This window comes from Pristis pectinata, chromosome 4 (genome assembly GCF_009764475.1).
Source record: "Pristis pectinata isolate sPriPec2 chromosome 4, sPriPec2.1.pri, whole genome shotgun sequence".
Lineage (NCBI taxonomy): Eukaryota > Metazoa > Chordata > Chondrichthyes > Rhinopristiformes > Pristidae > Pristis > Pristis pectinata.
Window position 1 is genome coordinate 99,563,086 of NC_067408.1, and position 23,588 is coordinate 99,586,673.

The window sequence follows — 23,588 nt, forward strand, 5'->3', positions numbered from 1 at the left end:
ATAGCTTCTTATCTAACTAACATGCTACACCTGACTAAGGTAAGTGTTCTTCATGATATTGCCTCTTAATATTACTTGTATTTAATGCAGTGTTTAAAAATTCTGACTCATTACTTTGTGGAGTGCTTTCCACTAATGGTCTTTTAATAATTTTTAAATGTTTTAAATTATTAAAAACTGAGATGGAAAAAAAAACTACATTGGCAGAGAGGAACAAGTTTTGAAAATAACATAGCAGTACATTTTCATTTATATGCCTTTACAAGAAATATGTTGAATTGCTTTCTTCCAGTTTGAACCATAGTTTCATTCCTTTCTAATTTCTTTGTAGTAATTCTGTCACTTCCTCCTATTCTTATCTCCTCGCACTTTCATTCCCTTTTTATTGCCTTTTATAAGTTGCCTCCCCTCTCTCAATTTTGTGCCTGTTTCTCAGTGTTCATGATTTCCTCCGATCTGCTTTTGTTTATTCATTTGTTTTGAATGCCTCTTCATTTTGTCTTTTTTGTTCCCTTTCCATGTTCCATTTCAGATGTGATAAAGAGAGGTATAACAAAGGTCGGGGAGTTGCACAACTGATCAGGGAGAATGTCACACTGGCACTTAGGACATCCTGCAGAGCTCATCCTGTGAAGCATTATAGGGACAGTTTAGGAATAAGAAAGCTGCAATCAGTATAATAGGGTCTTATTACAGGCCTCCCAATAGCTAGCAGGAGATAGCGGAACAGACATGTAAGCAGTTTATGGAAAGATGTATAAGCAACAAGGTAGTTGTAGTAGGCAACTTTAACTTCACCAGTATTAGTGCCAGAGGTTAAGATGGCCAGAATTTGTTAGGTGCATCCAGGAGGGTTTCTTGACAAATTATGTAGATAATCCAACCCTGTAAGGGGTCATACTAGTCCTTGTATTGTAAATGAGCCTGTTTTAGTGGGAGACCATTTTCGGAATAGTGATCATAACTCTGTAAATTTTCAGATAGTTATGGATAAGGAGAAGACTGGACCTTGGTAGGGGGGTGGGAGGAAATGCTAACTTGGGGGAAGGCTAATTACAACATTATTATGCAGGAGCTGGGGAGAGTAGATTGGGAGTGGCTGTTATTGGGTAAGTTACGTGGGAGTCATTTAAAGTCCAATTGGTCAGAATTCTGGACTAACATGTTCCTGAATTGACAAGGATGGCAAGATTCTGGAATCTTGGATGACGAGAGATGTTGCAAATTTAGCCAAAAAGAAAAAGGAAGCAAATGTAAGGTTTAGGAAGCTGAAATCAGTCAAGGCCTTTGAGGAGTATAAAGGAAGCGGGAGAGAACTTAAACCAGGAATCAGGAGGGCTAAAAGGGGCCATGAAATGTCTTTGCCAGGTAGGATTAAGGAGAATCTCAAGGCACTTTATACATGCATTAAAAACAAGAGGGTAATGAGGGATAGGGTAGGACCATTCAAGGACAAAGGAGGGAACTTATGATTGGAACCAGAGGAAGTAGGTGAGGTACCAAATGATACTTTGCATTAATATCTACCAGGGAGAAGGACATGAAAGATAGTGAGATCACTGGAGTATATGCTGATATTCCAGGGCACATTAATATCAAGGAGGAGGTGGTGGGTTTCATGAAGAGCATTAAGGTAGGTATGTCCCCAAGCCCTGATGGGATCTATCCCAGGTTATTGAGAGAGGCAAGAGAGGAGATTGTTATTGCCTTGACAAGATCTTTGTATCCTCTTTAGTTACAGGTGACATCCCTGAGGACTGGAGAAGGCAGTGTTGTTCCTCCATTTAAGAAGGGAAAAAGAGACAAACAAGGAAATTATAGGCCAGCGAGCCTTGCATCAGTGGTAGGGAAATCATTGGAGAAGATTCTTGGCGATAGGATCTACTCTCATCTGAAAAATCATAGATTTATTAGAGACACAAGCGACTACAGATGCTAGAAATCTGGAGCAACACACAAAGGAGCTGGAGGAACTCAGTGCACAAAGCCATGCTCACTATTCCTATCAAATAGATTTGTTAGGAATAGCAAGCATGGCTTTGTGCAGGGGAGGTCATGTCTTACAAACTTGATTGAGTTTTGAGGAGGTGACAAAGATGACTGAGGGCAGGTTATGTTATATACATAGACTTTAGTAAAGCTTTCAACAAGATCCCTCATGGTAGGCAGAAGATTAAGGCACACAGGATCCATGGAGACTTGGTAGACTGGATTCAAAATTGGCTTGGCCAGAGAAGACAGGGTGGTGGTGGAGTTGTGTTAGACAGGAGGTCTGTGACCAGTGGCCTTGCAAGGATCAGTGCTGGGTCATCTTTTGCGTTGTACATCAATGATTAGGATGAAAAAGATGGGCTGAGTAGCAAGTTTACCGATGTTTACAATGTTAGTGGGGTTGTGGAAAGTGAGGAAGGTTGTCACAGAATTCAGCAGGATATAGAACATTTGGAAATGTGGGTGGAGAAATGGCAGATGGATTTTAATCCAGACTAATGTGAGCTGTTGTGTTTTGGGAGGTCAAACTTCAGAGGAAAGAGTAAAGTAAATGTCAGGACCCTTAGGAGCATTGATGTGCAGATGGATCTTGGGGTGCAAAGAAGGAAAGGTAGGCAGAGGGGGTGGTGTGGCCCTGATGGTTAGTAATGATATAAAATCAATAGAGAGAAAGGACATAGGGTCAGAAGAAGTGGAATCCTTATGGGTGGAGCTAAGAAATGGCAAGGGTAAAAGCACAATAATAGCAGTGATATATAGGCCCCCTAACAGCAGCCAGGATGTGGACTATAAGTTACAGCTAGAAATAGAAAAAGCATGTCAGAGTGACGACGTCAAGATAATTATGGGGGATTTTAACATGAAGGTGGATTGGGAAAGCCAGGAGGGCAGTGGATCTCAGGAGAGCGAGTTTGTGGAGTGTCTACAGGATGGGTTTTTGGAGCAACTTGTTGATGAGCCCACCAGGGGATCGGCTGTTTTGGATTGGGTGCTGTGTAACGAACTGGAGATGATTAGGGAACTAAAGGTAAAGGAACCATTAGGAACTAGTGATCACAATATGATTGAGTTCAGTTTCATATCTGAAAAGGAGAAGCTGATATCAGATGTGTCAATATTTCAGTGGAACAAAGGAAATTGCAGTGGCACGAGACGAACTGGCCCAAATTGATTGGAAAAGTAAGCTAGTTGGAGGGATGGCAGAGAATTTCTACAAGAAATAAGGAAAATGCAGGATAGATATATTCCAAGAAAAAAGGTTATGAATGGAAAAATGGCACATGTGGATAACGAGTGAGGTGAAGGCTAAAATAAAAGCAAAAGGGGGGCATACAAGGAAGCAAAAATTAGTGGGAAAACAGAAGACTGGGAAACTTTTAAAAACTTACAGGAAGAAACTAAGAAGGTCATTAGGAAAGAAAAGATGAATTATGAAAGGAAGTTGGAAGATAACATTCAAAAAGATACCAAGAGTTTTTTTAAATATATGAAGAGTAAAGAGAGACACGGGTTGATATAGGACCAATTGAAAATGGTGCGGGAGAGATTATAATGGATAACAAAGAGATGGCAGAGGAACTAAATGAGTATTTTGCATCGGTCTTCACTGTGGAGGACATCAGCAATATACTGGATAGTCAGGGGTCTCGGGATAGAACTGAATTCAGTTAAGATTACTAGAGAGAAGGTGCTCGGGAAGCTAAATGGACTAAAGACAGATAAATCTCCCGGACCGGATGAGGTGCACCCCCGGGTTCTGAAGGAGGTGACTTCAGAGATTGTGGAGGCATTGGTGATAATTTTCCAGGAATCAACAGACTCCAGCATGGTTCCGGAGGACTGGAAGGTTGCAAATGTAGTTCCGCTGTATAAGAAGGGTGGGAGGCAGCATAAAGGAAATTACAGACCTATTAGTCTGACATCGGTGGTGGGAAAGTTATTGGAATTGATCCTCAAGGATGAGGTTATGGAATACTTAGAGGTGCAAGGCAAGATAGGCCCAAGCCAGCATGGTTTCATGAAGGGAAGATCCTGCCTGACCAACCTATTGGAGTTTTTTGAGGAAATCTCAGGTAGGGTGGATAAGGGAGATGTTGTGTATTTAGACTTACAAAAGGCCTTGGACAAGGTCCTGCACGAGAGGCTGATTAACAAGATGAGAGCTCATGGAATTACAGGTAGGATATTGGAATGGGCAAAGCATTGGCTGGTAGGTAGAAAGCAAAAGGTGGGAATAAAGGGATCTTGTTCTGGTTGGCTACTGGTTACTAGTGGTGTTCTGCAGGGGTTGGTATTGGGGCCACTTTTTACTTTGTACATTAATGATTTGGATTATGGAGTAAATGGTTTTGTGGCAAAGTTTGCAGACGACACCAAGATAGATGGAGGAGTAGGTAGTATTGAAGGAATAGGAAGGTTGCAGAAAGACTTAGATAGTTTAGGAGAATGGGCAAGGAAATGGCAGATGAGATTCAATTTTGAGAAATGTGCTATTGTACACTTTGGAAAAAGAAATAAATGGGCAGATTATTATCTAGAAGGGGAGAAAATTCAAAGTACAGAAGTACAAAGGGACTTGGGGGTACTCGTGCAGGATACCTTAAAGGTTAACCACCAGGTTGGATCAGTGGTAAAGAAAGTGAATGCTATGTTAGCATTCATTTCGAGAGGTATGAAGTATAAAAGGAAGGAAGTGTTGATGAGGCTCTATGGGGCACTGTTGAGGCCTCGTTTGGAATACTATGCAGTTTTGGGCCCCTTATCTTAGGAGGGATGTATTGATGTTGGAGAGGGTTCAGAAAAGATTTACGAGGATGATTCCTGGAATGAAAAGGCTTACTTATGATGAGTGTTTGTCAGCTCTTGGACTGTACTCACTGGAGTACAGAAGAATGAGAGGGGACCTCATAGAAACATTTAGAATGTTGAAAGGACTGGACAGAGTAGATGTGGTTAAGCTGTTTCCCCTGGTGGGTGAGTCCAGGACTAGAGGGCACAATCTTAGAATTAGAGGGTACCTGTTTAAAACAGAAATGAGGAGAAATTTCTTTAGCCAGAGGGTAGTGAAATTATGGAATTCTTTGCCACGTACAGCTGTGGAGGCTGAATCATTGGGGGCGTTTAAGGAGGAGATTGATAGGCATCTAATTAGTCAAGGTATCAAGGGATATGGGGATAAAGCTGGAAATTGGGGCTAGATAGGAATAGTATTAGTTTAGCTCATGGAGCAGACTCGATGGGCCGAATGGCCTACTTGTGCTCCTTTGTCTTGTGATCTTGTGAAATTCATAGTTCCCTGAAAGTGGCAACACAATGAATAGGGTGATACGGAAGGCATACAGCATACTTGCCTTCATTGGTCAGTGTGTATAAAAGTCACACAGTTATGTTGCAGTGGTATAAAACTTTGGTTAGGTCACATTTGGAGTTGTGCCGTTTGTGGAGTTTGTGCAGTTCTGATTGCCACATTAGGGGAGAATATGGAGGTTTCGGAGACAGTACAGAAGAGATTCACCAGTATGTTGCCTGGATTAAAGAGAATTAACTATAAGGAAGGATGGACAAACTTGGATTGTTTTCTCTGGAGCGTCAGAGGCTGAGGGCCACCTGATAAAAGCATTAAAAAAATTGAGACAGAGTAGATAGAATTTTTTTCCCAGGATGGAAATGTCAAATACGAGAGGGCCTAGCTTTAAGTGAGAGGGAGGGAAGTTTAAAGGAGATTCACGAGGCATTTTTTTTACACAGAGAGTGGTAGGTGCCTGGAATGCACTGTCAGTGGAAGTGGTGGAAGCAGATACAATAGCAATACTTAAGAGGCATTTAGACAGACTCAGGAACAGGCAGAGAATGGATAGATATAGACCATGTGCAGGCAGATGGGATTAGTTTGGATTGGCATCATGGTCAGCACAGACATTGCAGGCCGAAGGGCCTGTTCCTGTGCTGTACTGTTCTATGATCTATTTCTCCATTCCCTTTTTTTTGTAATGCATAAACATTGCTGTGATGCTGTGTAGTAGTTGACATTAAAGTACAGAATTTGACATTTAATGAAGAACTTTACGGGTCATCTTTCATTTGGAAATGCACTATAACCATTATCAAAATTGCATTAATAAAATGACATGCAAGTGCATCTCAAAAGTGACAACTAAGCTTTCAGATTTTTGAAGGTATAAATATAGCCTGTAAAATAGTTTAATAAATAGACATTCTTTCATTAATTTTAATTTAATGTACAGTATAGACCAATTTCCTCAACTTGTATTATCATTGCTCATATTAGCATATAATTTCTCTCCATTTATACTTGGAATACTGCTGTTTTCCCCTCAAGTTAAAATAAAATGTAATAAAGTACTGAAATTCATCAATATGGTTTGTGTTGTTATCAATATTTTCAGAAATGGATCTAACAGCATTTTTAAAAATTACCTCATTTAACTGGCTAAAGACGCTACAATATGTTGAGAGAGAAAATATTTAAACAAAGACCAGATACAATAAGATAAATTGGCATAGAAATGATCTGGTTTTAAATAGGAAGGCATTTGTAGGAGAGCTGTGCACAGCAAAAGATTTTTAGACTTCCAATCAATTAAGATGGTGGTAGTATTACTGCAATTTATACAGTTTGTGTTCTGTGCCAATGTTTATGCTTGGGAACCACTAATGCGTGTATGGCGGCTGAGCACAGACTCTAGTTCTGCTATAATATTGTTTTTTCCCACCTAAGCAAATGAAATAGATCACCAGCATTCGGAATGGTTTGCTATATGAACAGTGGGTAAGTAGGTGAGGTACTTGGCAGAGCTGAAAGTCTACAAATACAAGACATGGCATAAATTGTGATCTATAGGAATAAATCAAAGGTTCTGGGGAAACTGTAGTAATCTTGTTAATCCATAATTTCTTGGATATTTTACTTTTTTTAAAGCTTAAAAGCGTAGGGAAAAAAAATTGGGTTCTATCTACAATCAAGGTGTTCTTTGAAGGAAAAACAAAATGAATTGTAGTGCAGGTTTGTTTTACACGTTTCTCCCTTTGCCGGCGGTTACAGAACCAGACTCTTATGACTTCTTTCTCCAGGTTTAGACTTTCTGCCATTTGCATGATCTCCTGTGAGGATGGTTTACTTTGATGTCCAAAATGTGTCTCCAGTGTTTCTTTCGCTAGCATGCTGATGATACAAAAGCAAATTTATGCAATTAATTCAACCTTTGCTTTCTGTGTGATTTACTAAACCATTTCCTACACTTTGCTCTTGGCAATTTCCTGTGAGGTAGAAGTGTTAATTTGCCCTTTGTGAATTTGTGCGTTTCTGTACTGGAAAACATTCAGAGTGCATGTTGTATAGAACAAAATACAATGGCTGAAAGATAAAATCCAAGCATATATTTCAGTGGCTTTGCAAATAATGGCTTTCTTTAGGAATTTTTCTCAACTTGCATGTTTGGAAATTGCATCTGTAATTAATATTTGTCATAGACATAATGCTTTCTGTAAATTTTAGATTTTTATGGGAATTGTTAACCAAACTATCAATTTCCCAGTTTCCTAAATGTACAATACTAGTTTTGCCAATTGTCACAATGAATAGGAAATTTGCTATCTTTCTATCGTAAATGGTGTAAAAGTTTATTTCTACTGAATTTACAATCTTGCCCCATTAGAAAAGATCCTAAATTTATTAGAGTCACTAACTTTTCATGGACAGGACATAATTTCAGGAAGATGATAATCCTGGTCGTGTATTTGGAGGTGAACCTATTACTGCTATGCAGGAAACATACACTTATTCTTGTATATTTAACCATGGTTGTCAAGCTCACCTGATTGTAGTTCTTCGCTTTCTTTTCCTTTCATTTGTTTCCTGCTCTCTCATTATTTAAAGCTGTGTGGAAATAAACAGTAATGGAATACAATTTGCATTAATTTGCATGAACTTAGATAAGATCTTTATTAGTCACACGTACATCAAAACACAGTGAAATACATCTTTTGCATAGTGATTTTTGGGGGCAGCCCGCAAGTGTTGCCACACTTCCGGTGCCAACATGGCATGCCCATAACTTCCTAACCTGTACGTCTTTGGAATGTGGGAGAAAACCGGAGCACCCGGAGGAAATCCACACAGACACGGGGCAGAACAAACTCCTTACAGACAGTGGCCGGATTTGAACCCGGGTCGCTGATGCTGTAAAGCATTGTGCTAACCACTATGCTACTGTGCTGTCAGTTCTCCTTTTTGAAAACAATTTGATTAAGTTATTGCAATAAAACAGATCCAACTCCAAGTACAGTAGTCATTCCAATTAATGATATTTTATTACTATATTTTCAAATCATTAAACAGAAACCAACAAATAATATGCTGTAAGAGAGTCCCATGTTCAGTTTTTGGGGAGTGTGCCTTGGAAGTTTACATTAGTCTTAGAGCAAGTGTAGTACAGATTCACCAGAATAATACCTGGCCTACAAGGATTAAATTATCAAGACAGTTTACAAAGACTACTTATATTCCCTTGAGGACTGAAATTTAATGGATATGATAACTCAAGTATTTCTTGGAGTAGGGAGAAACTATTTTCACTAGTGGTCCATAGCATTAAAATTAGAACTCGATCATTCAGCAAGTAATGCAGGGAAAGACTTCATCCAAAGGATAGAGTTTTGTTCCCCAGAATTCTCTTCAGAGTGGGTCAGTTGAACATTCTGAAAATGAGATGGAATTTTTGAGCAACAATGAAGTTGGTAATTGGAGACTAGATAAAGAGCAGTAATGTTGAACTGAATGGTGGGCCAGGTGTGAGGGCTGAATGGCTCATTCTTGGTCTGATTTTTAATAATCCTCTGCTGCAATAATGATCTTTCATAATGGACTCTTCATTGAATGTTCGATAACCCCCAATCCTCCAAATTTTGGTGTCTTGATCATCCCAGAATTGGTAGCCCTGTTCTCAGGAATTCCCTCATCCTCTCTTGAACTGCTCTTTCATTATTTAAAGCTGTGTGGAAATAAACAGTAATGGAATACAATTTGCATTCATTTCAGTTCTCTTTGAAAACTATTTGATTAAGTTATTGCAGTAAACTTACAGTTGCTTCATAAAATGACCTTCTCAGATAACAGTCCTTTAAAGTACCTTAAGACTTTTTCTGTATTAAAGGTACTGTATACATTTGTACACCTCAGTTACATGAAGGATTGTTAATTATACCCACCATCATGTTAAATCTACATAACCACATTTTTTCCCCTTTATCACAAATTTATCACTTAACCATTTTTGAATTCTTAGCATTGAGGACCTTGTTAAAAGCACCTTCAATTCTGTACTACTTTTTGTAGCTATTTTTGCACTCTCCAGTAACTCCATATTCTTTATATAAAATGGAGGCCACAAATGTGCACAAGTATTCTTGCTGCGAGTTCGATGTGATGTTGTTGATTACTAGTATAAATGTTGTTTTTAAACAATCTTCCCCTCATCTTTTTCCTCGTATTCTTTTGCAATTCCTTCCTATGTTTGCTATTCTCCCAAAGTTTCTGCTAAACTCTGCATATGGTATCACCTTAAATCTTTTTATTTTATTCCTATCATCCAGAAGTACGAGCTTTGGACACCTTTTTCCTCACAAGAATGAGCTTTATTTGAACTAACATTTGAAGACCAAACATTGCTCATTTCATTATATTATGTAGAGATCTAAGCTATGGATCATAATTACTTGATTTATGTTGACCCAATAAGAAATTCAAGGAAGAATGTTCTTGCCTGACAATTGTTTGGATGTGGAACTTACTAACACAGGGCTTAATTGAAGTAAGGAGGAAACTACATATGTACTAGCAGTTAACAGGGATAGAGAATTATTGATGGGGGAGTTGAAATAAGTTTCTAAGAAGACTGATCTAGAGCATATATATTAATACAAACCAGTTGGATCTGTGGCATGTCCAAATAAAACTTCATAATTTTTCAATTATTGATTAACAGAAGTAATTGTTACAATTGAACATGATGGTAAAGATTGACAGATACATACCTCCTGTTTTGTTCTGCTTCATCTAACCATTTGGAAAGGATTGATTTAAGTTTGCAAGCATTTTTAAAACTTAACTGTAAATTTTCAAAGCGACAAATTGTTGTTTGGCTAAATTCTGAGCCGTGCACTGCAGCAAGAGCCTCTCCAACATTTGTCTGGGTGTAACCTGTGGTGAGAAAGGAAGAAAACTGATGGTAGCCTCAAGGGAAATTGTTTATCAAGGCAAGACAGTATAACCAATAGATTTGCATGCTCCCCTTTGGAACTGTGAAAGTTAACTGTCCTTGAAATTAAGCCGGTTGCAAATAACTGAAGCTGGTTAATTTCTAATTTGCACATTTCCACACAGCAATGAAGTGGCACATCTTTATTACATAGTTAAGGATCTTGTTGATTTTATTCTTGGCTTAATTTACAATTAGGGAACTGGATATATAAACAACAGAAAGTTTGTGTACATTTTGTGCTTGAATTTAGTTACATGAAAATGGCAAATAAGCTGTAAGATCACAACCAGACATTGGTCATCCAGCACAGAAACAGGTCATTTGGCCATTAAGCACCCATTTTAACTAATCCTACACCAATCCCATTTGTCTCCCCACATTGACATCAACTTCCCCACAGATGCCACCACTCATTTACACTCAAGGGGCAATTTGCAGTGTCTGATTAACCTACCCATCTGCTTGTCTTTTGGAAGTGGGAAGAAAAGGAACACCAGTGCAAAACTCATGCAGTTGCATGGAGAATGTGCAGACTCTACCCATAAAGCATGATTGGACCTGGGGTGCTGGAGCTGTGAGGCAGCAGGTCTACCAGCTGTGTTACTGTGCCACCTCAAGTTTCATTCATTCTCCCCTATTACTTACTATGGTCCAAAGTAACTGAGGATTGCAAGGACCACTTTAGGCTTGTTATACCAATGTGTTCCAACAATAGTACTAGAGGTCCTGGGATCAATATTGCGATTCTTATATTTAAATGGTGGAAAGGAGATTCTGATGCTGATAAATAGGATTCTTCTGCCCACCCAAGTTTTGGAATCCTGTTCCCTCTTCCAACTTCAAGGTCTTTTTAACCAAATGCTATCAATTGATGGATATTTTTCTGTTGTGTGATCATAGGAAATGGATTAGATTTGTTTAAATAATTGGAATTAAAATAAAATGCTGAAAGAGTTCAGTAGGTCAAGCAGTGTGTGTGACGAAAGACACGGGTTTAACATTCCAGCACCAGGATACTTCATCTGACTAATTTAACGAAGGATATTCCTAATACATTGCGTGGGTGTTTTCAATCCTATTGTTTAAACGGGATTAAAATCTAATCTAAAAGCAAAATATTGCTGGTGCTGGAATTCTGAAATAAAAACGGGAAATGCTGAAAAGCTCAGCAGATCCAGCGTCATCTGTGAAGAGAAAAACAGAGTTAACATTTGAAGTCGATGATCTACATCTTCGCTTGAGTTGTACACACTGCAGAAAAGCCTGGTTTTCATGTCAGGGTGGAGCAGTAGCCTTCTCTGCCGCTTTACCCAGCCCCAGCTCTCCATCATTTTCAGGGCACTACTGTGTCGGCTCTAGCAGCGCGAGTTAAAATGTACTCCAGACTTTTAATCCGTGATTAAAAGTGCAATATATCTCATCTTTGAACCACAAATCCATGCTCCATTATTACCATTTCACGTTTATTTCCCCTTTTACGTTAAAAACTTAACATTATAAAACTAAGAGAGATATATTTACATCTCTTTTAACGTCCGGAAATAAAACATTGTAATCTTGTCACGTTGTAATACAATAAAACTTTGTAATCTTGTCTTGTCGAATGAATTGTGAATAAAATGTTTACACTTTTGCAAATAGAAACGAGAGTCTAACCTCCCTTATTACCGAGCACAAACATTACTTGTGTTAAGTTGTGGTAAATTAATAAAGTTACAATGTTAAGCATCAAAATCCTGCTGTCTGTACTAATGGATCTTCCTCGTGTGCATTACTGTGTTATATTGTTTACGTGCAATGTGTCACTGATTCAATATAAACTACTTGGGAACTAAATTATCTAAGGATTAGAAATATAAACTCTGATCTTCAAAAAAGTTGAATCTGATAAATGCCGTCAATAGTGTCCTCCTATCCACAGAGCACACGTTTTTATTTCAAAGCGCATTCTTTCAAACTCTAAATCAAAACGTGAACAACAAAGTTCACCGACATTTGGAGAGAGTTTTCAAACAGAACCTTCGATATTTCTATATTTGATTTACCCTTGGAAACTCCCAAAGTTTTGTTAACACATTCTTGTAAAGAATTTCAGTCCATACTAACTCTGAACTATATTCAACTCTGAACTGTAATATATCTCTAATCTTTATGTTTCAAAATGTTGATTTTATCGCAGCAAAGGGAGACCATTTGAGCCATAGTATCCGCATCGTTTAGCTAACAAAATTATCGCATAATTAACAAGTCCATTATTTACCTAACTTTATTCTCTTAACTTAAATTGATTTGCAAACATCTCCAGGTCTTTGATTTCTGGCGAATCCACAGCAACGGGGTCCTCGGCGGTTTTATTCTTCTTTCGGAACTCCTGTTTGAAGTCAACTGCAATGGATTCTTCGCATAGGACTGGCTGATGTAGGGGAGTAAATCCATGGCCCAGGTTACACGAAGAGGTGCTCAGCGTATGGTCGGGCAGCTTATACAGACAAGGAGCAAAGGCCACCTACATGCATAGAGGCAGTGCCACCAGGTTGTTAAAAGCACACCATGAAACGGAAATAACTTACTGTGTGCGCGAAGCTGGAAAACACGTTATTCATACAGGTACAGGATTTACACAATAATTTTAGCCCTTAGACGTGCCAGTTAGCTGCTATGCATTCTCCATAAAGTTTATCGTTTGAATGGAATTCGCGAAATTCTACAATATTAGTGGAGTTATTCGTTTGCTTTTAGAAGTCTCACAACTTATTTAGGATAAAAATATTTCCATGAAACTCACTAGGTTTCCCAGTATGCCGAAATACCAGAGACTCCGCAGAAAAAAATCGCAGAACAAATGATTAACCTTGAGATGGGACTTCATCTATGAAGCAAGGAACGTTAAATCTTTTATTCTTAAATGTATTAAACGAGTATTTTTGGAGAGAATATACATATTAAGCTTATGTAGATTATATAGCCTTATCCGGAACTATTTATTAAATACTTCAGGTCTCCCATATATCTATAGAAATATCCCCTTTAACTTTGTATTTATAATGGGATGATGAGTATCAGACAGGAAGAGGTGCAATGACTACAGGTGTTTACTCCTCTCTATGCTAAATTACAGCTCACTAATATTTTGGCCAGCTTTATCTGCCACTTCGCTTAGCATTTTACCACCAACCTATGTATTGTGTTAACCATTGTGTGCCATTGCCCACCCCTCTCTGACAGTTCTACTCTTTCCCAATTTTCATCTGAATTCTCCTTCCCTCGCCCGTTCACTCGTTTCTTTAATTCCCTTCATCTTATCTTTCCCTATTGGTTATCGACACTGATTAAAGTTTCAACACGACTTTTAGTTCAAAAAATCGATTTCATGCGACTTCCTTTCAATTCGGAGCAGAATTTAAATTGATAAACGTTGATACTCATTGATACTGTGGTATACTTTCCAGGTGGTTTAAATTTGACTGCAAGAAACCGACACCTCGCAAAAATTAATACCTTGTTCATATCATGAATTGATTTTAACTCGTTCGTATTTTTTGGAAATTCAAAACATAATTATCTTTAGAACTGTAGATAAAATATTAATTTTAATATATTCAAATAAACAGGAAGTTAGCTGGATTGAAGTGGTCATTATTTAGACGTTAAAGGGTTCAGAGAGCATACTGTAATTGCTTACAATTTCTGTAACATGACAGGCAACGGGTCTGTCCTCGGATTACATTCGTTGCTACTCCTCTTGAACTGGTGACCCGAAAAAAAAGTGCCCATGTGTTCTGAATTTCTGTCAAAGTTGGGAAATAGGTTTATCTTCCACGCGGAACTTCTTGACTGTGCCTACCTGGCATTAGAAATTCTGCTGCCGGAATCAATTACAAGCTGGCACCAGTGAAATAAATGTTATATTCGACGCATTTATGCACCATTTTACCTTGGAATACGGCGACTGGGAAGTTAATAGTGCAGTTCCTTTTATCAGAAAAAAAGAGTCGATGAATATAACTTTCGGAATAAAGTCACTGTAGCTTAAGCGGTACTTCTTAGCATTTCAGTCATTTGATTTCAGTGCGAATTAGGTTCATTCAACCACTTCTCCATTCTTAGAGAAATACAATACTCATCGTCCACTACTTCAATGCTGGTTGAGGACAGCAGCAATATCCTAGCTGATGGGGGAATTGAAACGGACTGCAGAATCTGAGAGACTGCCATCAAACCGTTCCCATTATTAGTGCCCCAACCTCCTCACACCGCCGCTACTCTGACATATGGGTAGAAGGAGTTCTTCTCCCGTCCGCCCCACCCCCGTATCCATTCATTGTGCTCTTCTTGTCAAGATTTTTTAAAACAAACCTGTAAATCAATGCATCTTTGCCTCCTGTGTTTCTCCCACAACCACATGGCGTTCCACAGCACTTCCAGCCTCCGGCTGTGAAGCGGGTCAAAAAACCTTATAAGTGTGGAGATATTTGGGAGTGGTGGATGCACAGATTCAACAGATTGACGGATTTTAAATCAGAAGAGGCGCACTTGCTTAACTAACTCGTGAAAGTACAGTATATTTGTGTTGTGACTGAGGTAGCCATTCACGATCGAATGCAAAGCCACACTGAAGACTATTACATCTAAACGGCGCTTATATAATTCACTCCAGAAACAGAAACTTATTAGGAATTGTAATAACAACAGCGAGAAACGTATATTCGCCTCACCTGTCTTACCCCATAAGGGGATTGTTGGTTCCCATAATGACAAGGTGGCATGGAGTAATGACGTCCGGCGGATGTATTGGCCAGAGATCCAGCGGGGAGGTGCACAAGGGAACATTTAGCTGTTAACAGTGGTTGTATCGAAGATAAAACCGACGGGACTAGTTAGAAAGTGCACAACGTATGCAAAACTTAATTTAGTAATATTTACAAATAAAATAGTGGAAATTAGATACTGCAATTTGAGACTCAAATAGTCCTCTCTATCTTCTCCCACTTCACTTCATTAAAAAGAACAATTTGTTATTTTACAATGAACTATGCAAAATTTCAAGTTATTTCAGAATTTTGTTCGTTTTAAAATTAATGGAACTGCATCATGTAATCAACACACAGCGCATTTACTTGGAATGAAAAATGTTCTTTGAACGGAACTCTAAATCAATAATTATGACAAGTGACTAACTGAAAGAGTTTTGGCATTTGTGCTAATATTTTCCCCAAATATCTAGTGATAGGAATATACAGCGACTTTGTACTGTGTAGCTATAAAATGTTTTCCCCACTTTTGCATCTTTAAGAATAAAAAAATCTGCATAAAAGACAATTAACACGATTTTATGTACACTGACTTAAAATATATATTATAAATAGATATACAACTGGCGGAGAGATGTTGAAAATTCGAATTCGTGAACTGGGTGTTTTTTTTCCCACTACCAGTATGGTTTATATTTTTTTTCCAAGCAGTGCTCTCTCCACGCCTGTTAACAACTAAAATTTGAACCTTTGTAAGACTTATTCGATGAACGTTTCATTTGCTCAAGGCTTGTCGCAGAATAACAAACCCAATAATGAGGATTGCTGTACGATTTTACCAGATGCTACACGGTGGAATCTTCCATAATGTGTGTGCAGTGGAGCTTCATCAAAATGGATGTGGAATTATACAGCTCCTTCAAAGTACTTCACAGCAGCAGAAGCACTTTTAAATGTGATCACTGCTGCGATGTCCGATGTAACGTAGCCAATTGGCCCACAGTAGGATCTCACAAAATGACCAACTTACCTGTTGGCGCATGCGGAAGGGGGATAAAATTGTCCTGGACGCCAGGGATAAACTTTTGAAGTGTTGCCTTAAGTCGTGGGAGGAAGGTGATGACACTGCCGCAGTATGTATACTGCACTAGAGTGTCCACCCAAATTTTTGGAATGAAACGAACCCATACATTTCTGACCCAGAGACGAGAATGTCCTAAATGAGCTCGGTTGGCATGTAACAGAGGTTACAGTCGACAAAGGAGGCCTCACTTTGCATATTCTGTTTTAAACCGCGATCTGATGTCCTAGTTAAACACCAATAAGATCGCTTTCTGTAAGTGACGTTTTACAGAATTGTGCCACTTGCAATGAGCTTCGAGTCTTGTATTATTTATAAATCAACTTTAGTTCATCTGTCAATAGGTGAACACAATTCTTGTATCTAAACCCATTCGTGGGCAAATTGTTCAGTTTCATTTTCAGCTCTGTAATTTGCATTGAATTTCCCGCTCTCCTGGCTCTGCTCCCTTGTTCCATCAACTATTGTTGATGGTTTGCCTTTCGTATTCCACTTTCTGAGGAGACCCACCTTAAAATCCCAGTTTTAACCAAGACTTTTGTCGTCCCTGTTACTAAGCCATTAGTTTAAAGCATCTCGTCACATTATTGCTGGGCGAAGCTGTTTGGGATATTTACTTTCATGTTAGAATGTACAGCGCAGATGTAAGCAGCACATTATTTGGTAGTGGTTTCACATTCTTACAGTGCCTAAAATTTGATGGCACTTCTTCACCTCTACGCCAGTGTGTCTACTTGAGCACAGTGCTTTGATCAGCGTCCCCGGCTCTGCTCATTTATCCCATATACTCTTAATATTTATTCTCTTTGTAACCTATAGTGTAATTGAATAAGACACGTAAACTTTGAAGGAGAACAAAGATTACTTTTTTGTCAGTTACCTGTTGAAAACCACATTGATCCCCTGGTTGGATCCTGCGAGGCACTCGGCAGCACTTGAATGGTGCATTGTCAGAGGCAGCGAAGAGTCTCCGAAGGTAAAAGCTGCAAAAGAATTCACATTTTAAATTGTCACCCTCCAACATTCATTATTCAAATAAATAATTTTAAAATGCCTTCTCTTAGCCGATCTGTCATGTTTTACCTTCTTTCTCATTTGCTGAGACCAGATGGTTCCTATGATGGGCACCACCAGCACATCTACATATACAGGGTTGCCGAGGGTTTGCGCGGCGCCAGGATTGCGCACGCCAGTCGCGTGCTGGTATTTATAAGGCAATTCCACCTCTTCATTCATTTTAATGGGCTTTCTCTGGATATTACTGCCCCACCCTCCTAATCTGCTACCAGCATCTAATCAGGAAGGAGAAGAAACTCGACACTGTGCCTGCAATTAACGAGGGAAATAAACACCACTGGAAATCCGGCGACTGGCGTACGGTTTAGTCAATCAAATTGAATGGTCCCCCTCTTTTCAATGATAAAAAAAACATATTTCTTGATGATATTGCGAAAATCTTCAGATGATGTTTGTAATTCTGTTTCCCCCTGGAAACAGCGTCACTGGACGCGGGGAGTGGGTCAAAAGTGGGTCATAGGTCAAAAATTGCGCATGTTTAAAAACCCGCTTATTTTGCTGCTTCTACTCGACGAACAATTTTATTCTGCAAATGTTATATTTGGAAATGATTTTCTATTCCTCATAACTGCTACCCGTCTAGTTGATCGCTTTGAAATAAACTTGTGGGACAGATCAACAATTTCACTTGTGAAAACTAATGGTATTAATGTACGATTAAAATTCATCTTGCAGATACTTTCGTGGTTGTCGCTGAAAGACCACAGGTAGGGACTGGGGGTTGTGCAGTTCAATGTGCACTGGAAGGTGTGACATCCGCTGCACTGCAAGTAGCTTGCACCGCGGTCCACAGCACCGTATTATTTCCCAATACCGTACCCATCGTTTTGATGTTGGAGAGAGCAGAGTGATCTTACTTATTTCCTAACATTAAAATAATTGTAAAATAATTGAAAGCTTCCGGCTCATTTGAACAAATCCAGACAGGTTGGAATCCGAATTCCTGATTCGACTGCCGCTTTTGTCACTCTGAGAAGATAAATTGGCTATGCATTGGTGCCGAAGGACTAAAAATTGTAACAGAATTAGCCTGAACAGCGTTAATTTATCACTACATATTTAAGAGTAGCAAGTCTCAATTTAATGTGAAACAATCAAGGAGATTCAGCCCTGGAACTGTTCTTCCAGCTAAACCTGCTTATCTTTCCGGAGTACAGTGCGAAGTTTTTCTATCAGTGGTGCATCGGGCACATAATTGTGGTGTTCAATCTAATTCAATGGTTTTAAAGGGGGAAAATGCTGGATTATGATTCTGCACAAATGGAAAAAGTTTGTCGGCGCCCGTGTTAAATCTTCTTGTTTCGTAATCAGAATTTAATCAATTCGGTTTTTAAAGGAACAGAAATATGTTGAAAAACTTTCACCGCTAGTTTACAAACTCTTACCTGCAAATTCACTTGTCGCTCCAACGTTTCTTAATTAGAAAGAGATATACCCGCTGAGATCACTCGGCTCCTCACGTCTAGGATTAGTGTTTCAGGTTGATGACCTTTCACCAGAACAGTCATCAACGTGAGGATAGGTCATTGAACTGAAACGTTGCCTCTATTTCTTTCTCTGTGGATGCTGCCTGACCTGATATGTATTTCTGATTGTGTATTTACGTCACATTTCCAGCATCTGTAGTTTTTTTTTCTTTTTGTTTTGTAAAGCTGATACTCTGGGTGCTGTGTACTTATTATTTGATTGGGATCTCCGTTTTTCATATTCTGCACGTATCCCTAGGTTTCTGGAATTCCCTTCCCAGTCATAGCGTCATAGAGTCAGCGGGTCATACAGCATGGAAACAGGCCCTTCAGCCCAACTGGTCCATGCTGACCAAGATTCCTATCTAAGCTAGTTCCATTTGCCTGTGTTTGGCCCATATCACTCTAAACCTTTACTATCCATTTAAGTACCTTTTAAATGTTAATGTACCTGCCTCAACTACTTGCTCTGGTAGCTCATTCCATATACTGACCACCCTCTGGATGAAAAAGTTGCCCCTCTGGTTCCTGTTAAATCTCTCCCCCTCTCACCTTAAGCCAATGCCCTCTAGTTATTTCCAACCCTGGGGAAAAAAAACTGTGCTCATTCACCCTATCTATGCCTCTCATGATTTTATACACCTCTATAAGATCACCCCTCAGTCTCCTATGCTCCAATGAATAAGTCCTAGCCTGCTCAACCTCTCTCTGTAACTCCAGTCCATTGAGTCCTGGCAACATCCTTGTAAATATTTTCTGCACTCTTTCCAGCTTAATGGCATTTTCCTATAGCAGTGTGACCTAAACTGAACACAATATTCCAAATGTGGCCTCACCTATGTCTTGTACAACTGCAACATAACATCCCAACTTCTATACTGGTAAAGGCCAGCACGCCAAAAGCCTTCTTCATCACCCTGCCTACCTGCAACACCACTTTCAGGGAACCATGTACTTGTACTCCGAGGTCCCTCTGTTCTTTAGCCTCCCCAGAGCCCTACCAATCACTGCGAAAGTCCTATCCTCATTTGTCTTCCCAAAATGCAATGCCTCCACACTTATCTGAATTAAACTTCATTTGCCATTCCTCAGCCCACTTACCCAGCTGATCAGATCTCACTGTAAATCCTGATAACCACCTTCACTGTCAACAACACCACCTGGTGTCAATTGTAAACTTATTACCCATGTCTTGTACATTCTCATCCAAATCATTGATATAGATGACAAATAGCAATGGAACTAGCACTGACCCCTGGGGAACACCACTAGTCCTGGGCCTCCAGTCCAATCATGGGCCTCCTCTTCTCTTTGCTGCTTCACTTCCATCATTATAGTCCTTCCATGAACACTTTGTTTGTGGTTTGAGGTCTAGCTTCACATATGAATGTACAATTAGGAGAAGGAGTTGGCCACTTGACTTCTCAAGCCTGCTCCACCACTTAATAAGATCACAGCTGATCTCATTATGGTCTCAGCTCTGCATCCGTGTCTTGCTTTTTAAGTATCATTCTACCTCTTACCATAAAATATTCAAAGATTCTGGTTCTACCAAAGATTCACGACTCTCTGAAAGAAAACAATTTCTAACATTGGGTATAAATTCTAAACTATATTTTATCAACAGTCTCCACAACTTAGCAGTTTTGAATGAAACTAAAATTATAACTCAAATGCGGGAATAAGTGACAAGATTAGGAGAAGCTAACTCAGTTTATGGTAGTTAACTCAGCTATAAGTGTGAAAACATTTGAGTTATGAAAATTGAATCCCAGGAGATTTAAGGTTGGAATGGAAAAAGTAGTATAAAAACACAAGACTAAACCTAAAACTCTACTGGGGAACAAAGTTGAAGTGCTCATCATGTAATTTCGCGATGTGTTTCTCTATTGCAGGATGAATGAGGTATTTATTGCAATATTTATATATGATCAAAAGGGAAATGAATTACCTTTCCTTTACAGAGCACATTATACTGCCTTGGGGATCCTAAGGTGGGGAACAGCCACATAAGTAGCTTTTTGAAAGTGTTACAATTGTTACATTACACAGTAATTGGTCATTCTGGGCATGGTGGGATTCTATAAGCAGGATAATTTCAGGAAAAAAAAAATGATTCCTGCTTCAAATAGTGCCTTGGGATTTTTTTTTGCACCCACTTGACCTAAACTGACAGGTGAAGTTTTTGGCTCTGAAGTGTCAGTTTAGTTTTTGTGGTTTCAAAGTCTCTGATGTGAGGCTAGGAACCATAATATCTAACTCTATATCAAGATTACTACCAAGTGAGCCAAGGCAGTTCATTCAGCTGTGTTCAATCTCCCCAGCGACTACCTGGATAAAATTATAGCTCATTCAAGATGGAAAACACAAAGGTAGTGAAGAAGTCAATCAAGTAGATGGATTTGGCTAGAACTTCACCTTTAATCACGGGCAGTAAATAATATCAGTTTCTTTTTGGACTCTTCACTTACAGATGCTCACATTTGTTGTCCATTCTTACTTTCATTTGAGAAGATGGTGTATCATTGCAGTCCATCTGATGAGTTATTCCCATAATGCTACTAAGTAGGAAGATCCTGTGTTGTGTAATCTGGTGATGGTGAAGGAATTTTGTACTGGGAGAGGTGCACAACATTCTGATATTCGAACATTCTTTTAGCATTATGAACAAAGATGAAGGATGCCAAATCGTGCAAGATAATTAAAAGAATCTGAAAGCATATAAGTCAACATGACTACAGATGCAGAGAATACCCTCTGGGCTTTGGTGGAAGAAATTTGGGGAAACTAGGTTGTTATTCATTTTTAGCAATTTAATGTGCATTTCTTATTATGTTTCAATGTTGCTTTGGACATATTTTGATGTTACAACATTTTATAGTTTAGTTTAAATCCAATATATGACGCCACTTTTCCTAACACTTTTACATAAAATACTTCTACTTACTCTTATGAATCTCTGTGGTAAGCGATAATCAAAAGTAAAATACCACAGATGCTGGAGATCGGATATCAAGACTGAAGATGCCGGTAATACTTATTAGGTCAGCTAGCATTTGTGGAGAGAGAAACGGTGTTAATGTCTCAGGTGTTCGACTTTTGGTCAGAGTTTTGATGAAAACTCGACCTGCAACTTCATCTCACCTTTTTTTTCTCTCCACGGACGTGGCCTGCCTGATCTCGTATTCCCAGCATTTTCTGTTTTGTTCCTGTTGATGAGCTTTAATTTTCATTCAAAATACTTGGCGGAGATATGCCACGGGAAAAGCAGTGGGAGAGACTGTAACCTGTAGCAAGTTCGGCCCTGACTCGTAAACATGTTGCAGTGGGAGAAAAGCAACGACACTAAGGTTTTGGCGCAAAGCCACTGTCCAGCTCCAGAGCTCAGTCGTTCTACCACGAGTATTAATGCTTTGTCAGTGATTGAGAAGATTTACAGACTGTATCCACCTTTCTGCCAAAATACTAGAACTGTCACAACTCCCAATGTATTCGTATAGTTTCGTACCACATTAATCCAGTTTTAATTAAGTTTGCACCGTGTTCCAGGGCTCAGTTTAACTTTGATGTTGACGTCTGTAAAAGTGCACGCCTGGGGAAGATTAAGAGCTTTTGATAGGAGACAATTTCCCATGGTCAAGACAAATGGCGTTGCGCTCGGTGGGTGCAGTAAGTTTATTATTCCTCGCTTACCAGCTATTGAATTATTTAAAAATATAAACAATCTAAAATAACATTAGCGCTTCACAAAGCAGTTTAAACTAAATTAGAAGATGACGTGTCTCCCATTAAACCCGCACACACTGCGGCAGATCGTGTCTCAGCACCTGCCCGCAGAGTGGGAGAGGAGAAGGCAAACTTCTCAATCGAGGATTTAAATGACCGGGAAGAGATTGATTCCCACAAGTATCAAAAACAATCTCAACCCCTTTTAAAGGGACTGGTTCAAGTTTCCCTAAAGGGGAAATACATATTTTCTCAGCTCTTACACGCAATAGAGAAATTAATCACAATTTCAAGCTTTACGTTTCTTGAATTCTTTTAAAAGTTGATTGTTATCCTAAATCATGGAATTATAGAAATGTACGATCCTTCTCAATCCGTTTCTCCGTCCTGTGTCCTGTGCGATAAATAGTTTGTTGAGTATAGAGAAGGCAGAGTGTGGCACATATGTAATGAAAGAGACTCACATCTCAAGTACAACAGTATGAAGTATTGGCTAGGCGCTATCAGGTAATTTAAAACATTTTGAGACTGGTTCTTAATAATGATTCTAATCGATTTTCACCTCCCTTCGCACTTAATCGACTGCGTTAATCAGAAAAATCCATATTAGGTCTGTACACTTGGTTGAAATTCCGATCTTTTCACGGGTATTGAAGAATGTGGAGTGTTCAAAACCGCAAGATATTTTAAAAAGTCTTTCACTTATATTACGTAGTTGACGTACAAATACTTTGTTTGAAGATCAGTGATTTGTCAGTCCAACCTAATCCATCTACCTTCTTAGAAACAACGGGTTTGCAGATTTCCATTTGAACACACTTTGTCAACCATGCTCTTTATAAGGTCAAATTTAATACTCGTCATATTTTCCCCAATAAATAAACTTCAATTTCAATACATTTACTGAGTGTATATTTCACCATTCAAGATGTCTCAATAATTACATTGAAATTAATTTTATTGTTAGAGACTGAGAAATCTCGAAGCATTGATTCATTTAATGCCAAACTGTATTGTAAGTCTTATATTACTTTGTGCTGCTTCCCCTAAGAGTTGATAAATTGCATAGTCAACCAAGCAATTATGAAATACATATGCAAATATATTATGGTCAGGTCCGGAAAATGGGATTAACGAAGGATGGTGACATGTTTTTATAGCAGTTAGTTCCAATGATGACATCTATTTTGTATCTCCTCTTGTTTTTCCTCTCCTG

At 38.9% G+C, this 23,588-nt stretch overlaps 1 protein-coding gene across 1 annotated transcript; it reads right to left on the reverse strand.

The window, feature by feature from the left end:
• Positions 1–6,961: 6,961 nt before the first annotated feature.
• pou1f1 (POU class 1 homeobox 1) lies at positions 6,962–17,063 on the reverse strand. The gene is given in 8 exon segments (XM_052014326.1): positions 6,962–7,026; positions 7,029–7,174; positions 7,827–7,867; positions 10,041–10,210; positions 10,608–10,616; positions 12,537–12,777; positions 14,987–15,080; positions 17,008–17,063. Coding segments are annotated over 8 exon segments (810 nt in total). The 5' UTR covers positions 17,052–17,063.
• Between the last annotated feature and the right edge of the window lie 6,525 nt (positions 17,064–23,588).